This window comes from Neopsephotus bourkii, unplaced genomic scaffold (assembly GCF_033783945.1).
Source record: "Neopsephotus bourkii isolate Nb327-2 ecotype Australia unplaced genomic scaffold, CSIRO-AGI_Nbou_v1 NB_716, whole genome shotgun sequence".
In the NCBI taxonomy this organism is placed as follows: Eukaryota; Metazoa; Chordata; class Aves; order Psittaciformes; family Psittacidae; genus Neopsephotus; species Neopsephotus bourkii.
The window spans coordinates 1,838,164-1,850,174 of record NW_026901215.1 but is presented as its reverse complement, the minus strand read 5'-3'; the positions used below and the strand labels follow the sequence as shown (position 1 = coordinate 1,850,174).

Sequence of the window (12,011 nt, the reverse complement as noted above, 5' to 3'; positions counted from 1 at the left end):
AGTGTGTGGGTCTATCACAGACAGCAAACCATCTTGGGTTATGGCACCTGTAGCTCAGGAAGACTTTATCCCCAGAAGTACGCGGCAGAGACTCCATGGGGGTATTGAGGCATACAACAACTATCTCTAGAGCTGCTAACCCCCGGCACTCAGCATCAACCAGGATTGTCAGCTTAGGGTAGCATGGAAAACGCTAGAGATGCAAAGCTTCGGCCTCTAGTGAGGAGGGGAAGATGACCATCATGCACATCTAGGTGTCTCCAGTATCGACTGAAGGAGGTTGAACCACAACGAAATGAGAGGACCTGAACATGCATGGAAGAGCATGAACATGGAATAAGCATGGATAAAGGTGATCTGTGGGGAAAGGGAGGGGAATGGAGGAAACCTACGGGTGTGGGGGAGGGAAGGGAACGAGCTGAAGGGCAAGAGGGGCTGCCCTGGACCTGCTACTGCAGCGGGTCCTTTCCTGCCCCCGCTGCCCCTTCCCCGGTCCGTGCCCCATTTTCTGCACCGAAACCCTCGAAGGCCCCAGCCCCTGTCCAGCCCCCCCCGCCCCGGGCCCTCCGCGCCCGGGCAGCCCCGCCCCAGACCCGCCCCTCCCGCCGCAGCCGCCGCTGGGTCCGGGCCTGGGCAGGCGGCGGGGCCGGGGGGGCCGCGCCGGGGCCATGCTGGGCAAGGACTACATGCTGGCCATCGTGCTCGTCAACTGCGACGGTCAGCGGGCTCCGGGGCTGGGCTGCGGGCGTGCGGTGCGGGGCTGGGGTGCGGACTCCTGGGTGCGGTGCGGAGCCGGGGTGCGGGCTCCGGGATGCGGACATCGGGGTGCGGACATCGGGGTGCGGACATCGGGGTGTGGACCTCGGGGTGCGGTGCCGTGCGGAGCCGGGGTGCGGTGCAGAGTGGGGGTGCGGGATGCGGGGCCGCGCCCGCCGCTGTCCGCGGTGCTAAACGGGCCCGCGGCGGCCTGCGCTGGGGCCGCACTCCCCGGCCCTCCCAAGGTCGCGGTCCCCCTCAGCCCCATCCCGGGAAGCGAGCGGGGGGTCCCGCGCATCGCTCGGCCCCGGCACCCCCGGGGGTGCGCTGAGCCCTGCGGGTGCGGGGCTGCGTTCCCAAGGCCCAGCTCGCTGCTGCGCTGCACCACGGGCTCATGGAGTGGCCTCTCCAGGCCCTGGGGTGCACTGGGGAGGGGGTGAGTGTACGTGTCCCAGCTGCCGGCCCGCCAAGGGTGCTTTCCTCCTCTAGACCCCAGCGGTCTGTCCCCAGCCCCTTTCCCCAGCCAAGACGGGAAGAAGCCGGTCTCGGGCACCCCGGGTGCTGGCAGAGGGCTGGTGTTGCATGCTGGCAGGGGGAGCACCGGGCTGGCAGCCCTGCAGTGTGCCTGTCCTGGCAGGAGCAGGCTGGCTGTACACTCTGTGCCTCTGCTGGGTCACCCGTCCCCTGGGGCACCAATGAGGCAGCTGCCTGCACTGATCCCTTGCTTGGGGTCCACCACTACTGCAGACCCCCTAGCGTCATGCCAAGCCCTTCCCTGCCATGCTTCCATCCCAGGCCATGCACCCACCCCAGGACCCTTTTGCCGCTGGGTGAAGCTGCTCAGTTCTCAGGGCACCCTGGAGAACCTCCTCTACCCCCAGCTCTCCTCACGCTCTCCCTCTGCACAGACAACCTCTGGAGTGACCAGAGCCTGGAGACAGACCCCGACCTCCCCCCAGGCTGGAGGAAGATCTGTGACTCTCTGGGCACCTACTACTGGCATGTGCCGACCGGCACGACACAGTGGCAGCACCCGGCACGCACCGCTGGCCCTGCAGGGCGCCCGGAGGCTGATGGGGAGGAGACAGCCCAGGGAATGGTAGGGGATGTGGGGGGGACTGAGGCCTGGTGTGGGATCCCACCCCCTCACATCTAGGGCCTTCTTCACCTGGCTCTGGGGCAGCTAGACCTCTGGACTGGCTGGGTGTTGCTAGTCCAGCCTCTCCTTGGAGCAGGCCTGTCTTTGTCACCCCAAAGCTCTGCTCAGCCCGTCCCTGGCCAGGGTTAAGCCCCTTGAAAGCCTCCAGCAGGCCCCATGTTGGCCTAATCCCAGCTAAACGGGATACCCACAAGCTGAGGTGCAAAGGGAGGAAGGGCTCCTACCTGGTGCCTCCCAACAGCCTCTCTTGCTGCCCTCACCCTTTCCCTCTTCTCTCCCAGGACTACCATGTCACCCTGGCAAAGCACTCGGCAAAGGACAGGCCCATTCCCAGCCCCATGGCCTCACTGTCCCGGAGGTAAGGCTGACCCTTGACCACTGCTGGGCTCCAGGCCCCGGTGATCCCACCAGAGCAGCCCCACACGTTGCAGCTGACAAGACCATGCTGGTGGTCACCTCCATGGGAAGTTTCCCAGCTGGCAGCATGGGGATCTGCTGGTGCCAGGCCATCCCAGCACCTCCCTGTGTGCCTCAAGCCTGTGCTGCTGAGTGGGAGCCATCCCCTCACCGCCCTGTCCCCCTGCAGGACTTCGCTGCCCTGGCATGGAGATGACTTCCAGAGCACAGAGCCTGGCTCCAAGGTACCGCACCCAGGAGGGGACAGGCAGCAGCTGGCAGGGGCAGGGGTGACCCCACTGGCATGAGAGGGTGTGGGGGGTGTCTGAAGCCCCGTGTGTCTCTGTCAGTGCTTTGCTGTGCGCTCGCTGGGCTGGGTGGAGATCCCCGAGGAGGACCTGGCACCCGGCAAAAGCAGCATCGCTGTCAACAACTGCATCCAGCAGCTCTCCAACAGCAAGGGCCAGGGCTCTGCCGAGAACCAGGGTGAGGTGAGAGCATGGGACGGTGCTGCCAGGCAGAGTCCCACCATGGGGACCATGCTGGGAGGCAGGACAGAGGTGGGATACAGGAACAGTGCTAGTGGCAGATCAACTCTCCCCGCACAGGCCATCATCTGGTTGTCCCACGTGTGGTGGTCTGACAGGTCTGTCCCTCTGAGGTGGTGCCAGGGGTGCCTGGGCGGGCTGTCCCTACACATGGGAATAGTATCTGGGGAGAGCTGTGGGGTGGGCAGGGCTGTCCCACACGTGGGGCTGAGTACGCAAGAGGGACAGGGGTGTCCCTGCCACTCGGCTGGGTGCTGGGGCTGCCCAGGCCATGGGCCAGGCTGAGGGAGCCACTGACCGCCCGCAGGGCCAGGACCTGGTGATGATCCTGAAGAAGGACACCATGAGCCTGGTGGACCCGCTCGACCGCAGCCTCATCCACCGCCAGCCCATCCTCAACATCCGTGTCTGGGGCGTTGGGTGCAACAACGGCAGGTCTGGGGGCCAGGGCAGAGCCGGAGGCTGGGGGTGGCTCTGCCTGGGGCAAGGGAAGCATCCCTGCACTAACCTGTGCCCTCTTGTCCCTCCCCAACTGCTACTGTGGCTGCAGGGACAGGTAAGGGGTGCATGGGAGTGGGGGCAAGGCACGGGGCAGGGGATGCGTGATGCCTCTGCCAGGGTCTCACCATCTTGCTCATGGCCTTGCAGAGATTTTGCCTTTGTGGCCAGTGACAAGGACACCTGCGTCCTCAAGTGTCATGTCTTCCACTGCAATGTGCCCGCTAAGGGCATTGCCAAGGCCCTGCATGAGATGTGCTCCAAGGTGGGATGCAGGGATCCTGGATGGTGTGGGCATGGCCAGGGGAGCTTCGGGGTGGGAGGAGGTACCGGGACCCTCGTCTCTTGCAGATCATGGCTGAGCGAGCTGTAGCGAGCAGCGGGCTGCCCCAGGCCACCATGCTGAGGCCCATATCCACCGAGGACCTGCCGCTGCAAGGTACCACCCTGCAGCCTGCCCTTGGGCACTGGGATGTCCAATGGCCAGAGCCCTTTGGCATGCAAGGCCATGTCTCCAGTGTCCTTGGGCATAGCGGGTGACAGGAGGGTCCTGCCCCCAAACCCGCCATCTCTCCTGTCCTGGCAGTGGATATCTTGGAAGCAGTGAGGCAATCCATACAGATCTACGAGGCACTGTACATCGGCAGCCTGCCTGTGCCCAGGGCCATGGGTAAGTACTGCTGGCTCTGCCACAACCAGGGACACATAAGACCCCCCCGCCATGGGATGTCCAAGCAGCTCTGCCCCAGCAAGGGGTGTCCCTGTCTCTGGGGCCTCCAGCTGGGGCAGGGCTGGTGGGATGGGGTCTCCTGCTCCCTAGGGATGGATGTGCTGAATGAGGCCATCGAGAAGCTGACGAGGGGCCCTGGGCGGGAGCACTGGATGCCATCCCTCATCCACGTGTCCGACACAGCCATGAGGGTGCACCCTGCACAGGTGGGGAGGGGGATGTGGGGTGCGGCAGGCAACCCCCCTGGGGAGCCCGGCCTCCCGGCAGAGGGGAGCTGTGGGGCTGCAGGGCTGCCTGGGGGTGTCCAGGGGTGGATGATCCCACAGGGTCCCCACAGGAGGACGAGGACGCGGCGCACATCTGGGAGTGCCAGGTCCGGTACGTGACCTTCCTAGGGGTGGGCCACGATGCCCACACCTTCGCACTCATTGTGGACACGGGGCGACGCTTCCAGTGCACAGCTTTCTGGTGCGAGCCCAATGCTGGCAGCATCTCGGAGGCGGTGCAGGCAGCCTGCATGGTGAGCTGGAGTGGGGTGTGCTCTGTCTCCTGGCTTACCATCCCACTGGGAGCTGCAGGAAGCGAGGGCTGGGGACAGGGCTGGGTGAAGTTGGGGACTGGGGAGGGCAGGAGGGAACAGACCCCACAGTGCTGCGTCCAACCCACAGCCATGTCTGGTTGGGTTGCCCCCACTGTGGATGCTGTGTGTGCCCCACCCCATGTCGGGTCTGACCCCTGTGGTCAACACCATCCCATTGTGTCCCCATCCGTGGTGAGGCCACACTGCATGTGACTCCATGGGCACAATGTATTGCATAGGACTCCAAGGGGATGCCACGTTGGATCCCAGCCCATAACCACATCACGTTGCATGTGACCCCACAGGGACACTGTGTTGTGCCCCACGCCATGGTCATACAGTGCCGTGTCTGACCCCGTGGAGCAAGCAGCCCCTGCGGGGCCGCGCTCCCCTCACCCCCGGCACTCTGTGTCCCTGTTTCCTGCAGGTGCAGTACCAGAAGTGCCTGGTGGCTGCTGCCCCGGGAGCAAAAGCGAGGGCCGCGGCCAGCGGAGCCCCGGCGGGCTCGGGGGACGCGGCCGGCGGGGCAGCCAAGGCGAGCGGGGGCAGCGGCGGGGCGGCGGGAGCCGGTGTCCGCAAGCGGGGGCTCTTCTCCTTCCTGGAAGTCTTCCGCCTGAGGCGAGCCCTGCTGCACACCCCATAGCCGGCCGGGGCCGGGGGCCGGGGCCGAGCGCCCCATCCCTGTCTCCAGCCCCGGCCCCGCCGCCCCGGCCCCGCTCCCGCTCCCGGTCCCTGTCCCCGGCCCTTCCCCTGCCACCCCAGCGGGGCCCTGCCCCTTCCTGCCCCGCCCCGCGCCGCCGGGAGGAAGAGGCAGGGCCGGGCGTGACGTGGCGGCATGGCGGAGCTCTACGTGAAGCCGGGTGAGGGGGCGCGGAACGGGCTGCGCTTCCGGAACGGGGGTACCGGGACCGGGGGTTCGCGTCCCGGGTTGGGATCGGGGTCCCGTGTCTGCGGTTGCGGTCCTGAGTCATCCCTGCGGGTCTCGGTCCGGAGCGGGGCCGTGTCCCGATGCTGCTGTGGGGGAGCCCTGTGGTGCCGTGTCCCGGTGGGGAGTCGGGGGACGGGGCAGTGGGTCCGTGTGTGATGTGGGGAGCCCCGGGAGGACGGTGTCTGGGGAGGGGTAACCCCCTCCTGGAACACCCCGTGTCCGGGTCTCACCGTGCCCTTTGCTGCCGCAGGGAACCAGGAGCGTGGCTGGAACGACCCCCCCCAGTTCTCGTACGGGCTGCAGGCGCAGGCTGGGGGGTCCAGGCGAACCCCCCTCACCCGCCGAGCCCCCCCACCGCCCGCGGGGACACCCCCAGGTCAGCACCAGCGAAACCCCTCAGCGCGCCCTGTGACCCTGCCCCGCCAGGCACCCCCTTTCTTCTCCCTCCCTCTCCTGTGGCTCCGGCCGGGCAGTACCGGCACAGCAGTGCGCTGTGAGCGGCAGCATGGGCAGGGGGTCGTGGGGCCTGAGATCCCCGTGTCCTGCCGGGTCTGTTTGAAGGCGGTGACAAGTGGGACCGAGTGGCAGGTGCACAGGTCCTGGCTCCTGCTCGGGCTCATGGGGCTCCACCAGTGCCTCATCTTGCAGGGGCTCCTCCAAACCCAGCCAGTGCCCCCGCGGCCTCTGCAGCAGCATCACCCCCTCGGGCACTGGGCCCGCCTCCCCTGGGCCCCATCAGCCCCCCCCGGGCAGAGGGCGGGAAGCCGAGCGCAGCAGCAGGCCCCGAGGAGTGCAGCGTGCCCGCAGACACCGTGCTGGCCCCGCTGAGGGAGGCCCTGGCTGCCTGCCGCCCCGCCGTGCAGGTGAGACTCGCTCCTGCCCCCTCTGCCCCGCACTGCGCAGCGGGCATAGCCTCACCCGAGCTCAGCTTTGCCTTCAGAAACAAGTGTGCGACGACATCGCGCGGCGTCTGACGGTGCTGGAGGAGGCGTGGGCTCAGGGGAAGTTGTCAGCCCCGGTGAGGAAGAGGATGAGCCTCCTGGTGCAAGGTGAGGGGCAAGGAGGGGCTGCACCCCGGCCATCCACCGGGCAGGAGGCTGAGCCTGAACCACTGATGGGTTCTCCTTTCCCGGCAGAGCTCCAGCAGCAGCACTGGGATGCAGCTGATGAGATCCACCGCTCGCTCATGGTGGACCATGTGAATGAGGTGAGCCAGTGGCTGGTTGGGGTAAAGCGCCTGATCGCCGAGAGCAGGAGCCTGCCCACAGTGGATGGTGACATGGACAGAAGTGCTGAGCCTGAGCCTGGCCAGGAGGAGCCCTGATGACAGGGCCAGGGCTGCGGACTGAGGAGCAGGGCAGTCCGGGCCCAGCGCCACAGCAGGAGAGGGGCCACAGATGCCCAAGGGGGTCTGGGCACCTCCCCTGCCTCCCACTCCTTGCCCAGGACAAGGGGATTTTAATCATTGCAACGTTTTAGTGACAATTCAGTATATTATGTTTAATAAATAGCACTAATCTGCCCCCGGGGTTCTGGCACCAGACACGTCCTGGTTCTCTCCCTGGAGCAGCAGGAGGTGGGATTGCTGGGTGAATCCATGGTCATGGCAGGGTGCTCATGGCCCACAAGACATGAAGGGAATGAATGTCCCTGGCAGCACCCCCAGGCAAGGGGGTAGTGATGCATTCTCCTGGTGCACTGGCCACCTCTCTGGCCTTGCCTTTGGCAGTGTGGGAGGAACCCATAGCAGCAGACACATGGACCAACCCTCCTGCAGAAGGCAGCAGTACCCACAGCCCTGTCAGCTGGCTGGGAACCAGAGCAGCCTGGCACAGCCAGGGCTTGTGCTGCAGCTGCAACCCATGCTCCCATCTGGGCTCCTGTCCCAAGTCTGGGACCCGAGAAATGTGGGTTGCCTCAGGGGCAGAAAGATGCTGGGACAAACATTACAGTGCTAATGCTGCCCCCGAGGTCAGATAAACCCAGGGTGGTGACACTCACCCTGGACAGGACGCACGCAGCCTGTGCTTGTGGCACCTTGAGCCTGGGAGCAGCCCTTGGGCCCAGTGCTCACTACACCTGGCCTGCAGGACCTGATGCTGTTCATCTCCTCTTCAGCTCCCCTTCCCAGGGCTCTGAGCACACAAACTGAGTCCCAACATAGAGAGGCACTGGGTCAGCACAGGGGTTTCATGGTGTTTATTGATCAAGCATGAGCTCCTAGGCAATTGCACCAGCCAGTTGTGCTAGAGCCTGAAGTGTCACACATCCATCCCCAGCATCAGAGAGTGCTGCAGCCAGCTGGTCACGGTGCCAGCACCTCCACGAGGCCCAGGAACATGCCCAGCCATGGCCTGGAGACAGGGAGCTGGAAACTCAGATGTCCATCTCAAAGTGGTCTTGATCTGCAAGGGCAAAGAGAGGGAGAGGGTTAGGATGGGGGTGCCTTGGGAAAAATGTGCAGGCAGAAAGCAGCAGGACTTGGAACCAGGGCTGAGCCTGCATCTCCCCTTGGGCCTAGGCCTCATGGGAGCCCCACTGGGCTAGGCCTCATGGGAGGCAGGCACAGGCTGTGCTGAGCTGCTCACCTGGCACAGCTTCTTCACTCTCATTCCGCTCCTTGAGCTCCTCCAGCTTGACGAGGCTGGACTGGACCAGGGATGTGGCACCGGGGGTCTGGGGCAGGCAGCAGGGAGGGGTCCTGGCCACGGGTGAACTCTTGCACTCCAGCAGGAACCTGTGGTCGTAGATGATGCGGGTACCTGCCAAAAGCAGGGGGCTGTCAGGCTCTGCCAGCCCCGGCCACCCCCAGTACCACAGCCAGAGCTGGGAGCAGGGGGTGCAACCCAGCGCTTGGCCATGGCCTGGGGATACCGTGGAGCTTCCACAAGGCAGACTGGGACACCCACCCTGCCCAGCAGCAACTCCCACCCCCTGCTACTGACAGCCCAGCCACCTCTCTGCTGGGGTGGGCATCAGGCTTGGGCCAAGTGCCCCAGGGCTGGCCTTGCCTTGGGGTGGCTTCTGCCGCTATCAAAGAGCAAAGGCTGGGTGCCTCTCATTGGCACCATGGGGACCTGTTCCCATTAGTTTAGCTGTCCTGCTTTGCCCTGCACAAAGGCAACACACAGGGTTGGCGGGGACATGGCCTCCAGCCTGCTGGGTGAACAGTGTGCACCCGCACCAAGGTTGTGCCAGGCCGTGCACTGTGTCTGCTGCCTTGTTCCCCTATCGCTGATGACCTTGCAGCCGAGCATCAGTTCCTTGCCAGGCTCCAGCCGTGAGCCCAGAGTTGCTGCATGGGACAGACCTGTCCCAGCACAACAAATGCAGGTTGCACAACCCACATCAACCCAGGCTGGATCCTGGCCCAGGTAAGCTTGTGGAGGCACACGATGAAGGCAGCACCTGGGGCCTTAAAGAAACAGGCCCAGCTCAGGGCTGGGTACACACTACTGAAGAGGACAGATGGCAAAGAACAGGATCTGCTTAACTGCTGAACGAGGGGGTCTGGCAGGGCACAGGCCTAGTGTAGCCCTGGAGGGAGCCCTGCCAATCAGCACCTTCCCCCAGGGCTTGCAGACATCCTGCACCTTGCAGCCCCAGCCTCTGCACCTGCCCCAGCTCCAGCCTTGAGGGACCAGCGCTGCATCCACTGCGCCAGCAACACCACAAGACAGTGACGGGCCCAACTGTCAGCAGTATCTTCCTACAAAGCTCTGGGTTCCCTTTTCCCCTCCAGCTCTGGGCTGCCAGGGTAGTCACCACCCCATGGGCCTGCCTGACCTTAGTGCCCAGCACTGGTGCCCATGCACCCAACCACCAAGGTCTGAGGTGGAGAGCACAGGAAGGGACCTGGCTCAGGAAGGAGCTGCCTCAGTGAGGCAGAGCTGAGGCAGCCAAGGCCACCGTTCCAGTGAAGGGACAACCCCATCTCCATGCTGGGTCTCACCACTGGTGTGATGGAGTACACAGTGGCACTGGCATGGAGTTGTAGCCCCCCCAGATAGAGAATGGTGACTCCCCAGGATGGGACAGGAGGAGATGGTGGTGCCACACACGGAATGGAAGAGGTGTGGGCCTATGGCCCCTTCCCTGCAATTCACTCCAAGCACAGGCACCTCTTGCACTACACCTGTTCCAACACACTTAGTACTTCTTTGGCATCTGCACTAGTGAAGGACAGCAGCAGTCCCATGTTTTTTGCATCTCTTCCTCAAATACTAGGGAAAATATCTGAGCATATCATCCAGCAGCACCTCAGAGGTTTATCTGCCTGCAGTGCATGGATGCTGCTTGTGCATTTTGGGATTTCAGTACTCCTTTCCTCATGCTTTTTCTGGGGGAAACTGCTGCTGCATATAAGCAGTTGTCTGGAGAAGGTGAAAGAAGGTGGAGAAGTCTCCAGCTGGTCTGAGGCCACTGAAAGTGGTCCATTAGACTGAACACTATGTGCACTGCAATAGCTGCTTGAGGAATGGGCCAACTGCACAGTGTAGTTACTGCACCACCACTGAGCAGAATCAGAAATAAGCAGAGTCCAAGTGCAGGAAGTGGAAAACTTCTGTAGCCCGGTAGGGAATGAATGTTCATCTTCAGCAGCATGCAAAAATCCCCATCCTCCTCATGAAAAGGCCTTGAAGAGCTCTTACCAGATTCAAAGGGTTACAGAAAGCTTAGAATTGAATATATCATGCTTTGCTCTTAGTGAGAAGTGGTCTCAGCTTTCCCAAGACCTGCTTCTAGGCAGCTGGTCACATCAGCTGAGGTTAAGCCCTGCATTTACTTACGAGCTGCCTATTTACCTCCTGCAAAATGAGATGGCATCAGTTGCCATGTTGTCAACTCAGCCTTTATTTCCAACCCCTGAACAAAACCCCGTATCTCAGGCAACACACCTGGAAAAAGACTGCTAACAGCAGCAGAACTAACCCAGAAAGGCATAAAGCGCACAACCACGTTCACTGACCAAAAATACAAGGCTATCAACTGTCAGAGGGAAGGACTCAGCAGACATTGTATACTGATGACTGGATCAAATCCCCCCCAAACCCTGACTGCATCCACCTGCTAATTCTGGGACCCTTAGAAATGCACCACTGTGCATGGCAGCAGCTACCAAAGACAACACCATAAAGCCTCTTCCAAAATTCTCACACACAACCTCTAAATACTGTTTGCCTTTTATTGAATATTCAGGTAAATAGTTCACATTAATACAGGCTACATAAAGTAGAGCCACTATACGACATGAAATTTACTCAGCTATTCCTTTTAAGTCCGTAAACAATTATACATGTATTTACCACCCTAATAGGTTGAAATCACGTCATCAGCTAGTTCTCTGCTGTATACAAGAAGCATTCAGTAGTGTTTAGCCAAAAGCATTAGTTTTGTCTGATTTTTAAGTTCAAAATGGCTAAACTAATCAGAGAACAGAATTAGTTTGTACAGGTAAATCACTTGGTGGCTATACAATGGGCCATTAAGTTTCCATTGTTCCAGGCCACAGAAAATTGCTTAGTTAGGCACATTAAAAAAATCCCCAGGGTTCTTCCAAGATCATAAAGATTCCCAAACAACGCTAAAAAAGGATAGACCCCCTTAAATCAGTTGACGTACTTGAGATGCATGTTTCCAATGTGAGGTGCCCAGGTGCCAGGCCAAATCTACAGCAAGAAATAAAAAGACAAGGCTATTATGAAAACAAATAAAGGTTCCTTTAACAGTGTTTAACCACTAGAGGGCAAGCTGAAGGCTTCCCCCTCGAATATAACCAGACTGTCCAGCAGCTGACAGCCCTCTTCAGCTCTGGCCAAAGTTTGACTGACAACCTGAAAGATGCCAAGGATGGATACAAACCCTCTCACTTATAAGTCTGTTACCTGGCTGAGCAGTCTTGAAATGCTGCTTATTTCACCTGAAAGGTTTGGTAGGTAGGGATAGCACCATATATTTTTTATAAACACACACACACACTGCAGGGAGAAGTCATGCAGACATTTTCAGTCCTAGCACCAAAGAACTGAACAAAACCCATCACCTATCCAAAGTGAAGAAAATCAAACCAAAGCACAACACTGTAAAAAGCCCCAGGTAAGCAAAAGTGGAAGAAGGCAGCCATACTACCTGCTGAGCATCAGTACATTCTGTCGAGTTCTGGACAACTTTGATCATGGGATTCCAGGCAGGATCTGGAGTATGGAGCCCATTAAAGAGGGGCCCTCCCGGGCCATCCGCCAGCTGCGGGTGCGAGGGGATCAGAGTGCCACCGTACATGGAGATGGGTAGGCCCTGAGGGGACAAGAGGAAGCACCATCAGTGAAAGCAGCAGTGGTTGTGAAGTATGATCATGGCACCACATCTGCCAAGACAAACGAGGCAGTTCACCTCTGTAAGTGACGTTCATCTAGTCA

General features: G+C 61.0%; 3 protein-coding genes across 23 annotated transcripts in view; 2 read left to right on the top strand and 1 right to left on the bottom strand.

The window, feature by feature from the left end:
- The first annotated feature begins 580 nt into the window (after positions 1-580).
- APBB3 (amyloid beta precursor protein binding family B member 3) lies at positions 581-5,415 on the top strand. The gene is made up of 12 exons (XM_061354062.1): positions 581-717; positions 1,665-1,855; positions 2,197-2,273; positions 2,502-2,556; positions 2,662-2,802; positions 3,167-3,294; positions 3,508-3,622; positions 3,709-3,796; positions 3,944-4,027; positions 4,178-4,293; positions 4,425-4,607; positions 5,095-5,415. Exons 1-12 carry the CDS (start codon positions 669-671, stop codon positions 5,308-5,310), a joined length of 1,443 nt encoding a protein of 480 aa, XP_061210046.1. The 5' UTR covers positions 581-668; the 3' UTR covers positions 5,311-5,415.
- SRA1 (steroid receptor RNA activator 1) lies at positions 5,373-7,136 on the top strand. Of its 2 annotated transcripts, XM_061354063.1 has the most exons (5): positions 5,373-5,527; positions 5,846-5,971; positions 6,244-6,458; positions 6,536-6,644; positions 6,732-7,136. In XM_061354063.1, exons 1-5 carry the CDS (start codon positions 5,503-5,505, stop codon positions 6,917-6,919), a joined length of 663 nt encoding a protein of 220 aa, XP_061210047.1. In that variant the 5' UTR covers positions 5,373-5,502; the 3' UTR covers positions 6,920-7,136. The 2 variants fall into 2 exon arrangements, with proteins under 2 accessions (XP_061210047.1, XP_061210048.1); XM_061354064.1 differs by lacking the exon at positions 5,846-5,971 and having other exon boundaries at positions 5,408-5,527.
- Positions 7,137-7,779: 643 nt separating this feature from the next.
- Positions 7,780-12,011, bottom strand: part of ANKHD1 (ankyrin repeat and KH domain containing 1) — a 102,839-nt gene continuing 98,607 nt past the window's right edge. For 12 of the 20 annotated variants that reach the window (XM_061354040.1, XM_061354044.1, XM_061354038.1 and 9 more), the window contains 3 exons: positions 11,725-11,889; positions 8,184-8,357; positions 7,780-8,000 (listed from right to left, as the gene is read on the bottom strand). In XM_061354040.1, the coding sequence (XP_061210024.1) occupies positions 7,857-8,000; positions 8,184-8,357; positions 11,725-11,889 (483 nt within the window). In that variant the 3' untranslated portion in view covers positions 7,780-7,856. Of the gene's footprint in view, positions 8,001-8,183; positions 8,358-10,762; positions 11,265-11,724; positions 11,890-12,011 lie in introns of those variants that run through there. The other 8 variants (XM_061354052.1, XM_061354054.1, XM_061354053.1 and 5 more) reach the window with 2 other exon arrangements.

Bases quoted from the DNA above. Each gene is read 5' to 3' on its own strand.
- SRA1 (XM_061354063.1), top strand. From the start codon at position 5,503: ATGGCGGAGCTCTACGTGAAGCCGG. The intron at 6,459-6,535 runs GTGAGACTCGCT...CTTTGCCTTCAG, and splicing joins CCTGCCGCCCCGCCGTGCAG to AAACAAGTGTGCGACGACAT. The intron at 6,645-6,731 runs GTGAGGGGCAAG...CTTTCCCGGCAG, and splicing joins GATGAGCCTCCTGGTGCAAG to AGCTCCAGCAGCAGCACTGG.
- APBB3 (XM_061354062.1), top strand. From the start codon at position 669: ATGCTGGGCAAGGACTACATGCTGGCCATCGTGCTCGTCAACTGCGAC. The intron at 3,295-3,507 runs GTCTGGGGGCCA...ATGGCCTTGCAG, and splicing joins GTTGGGTGCAACAACGGCAG to AGATTTTGCCTTTGTGGCCA. The intron at 4,028-4,177 runs GTAAGTACTGCT...CCTGCTCCCTAG, and splicing joins GCCTGTGCCCAGGGCCATGG to GGATGGATGTGCTGAATGAG.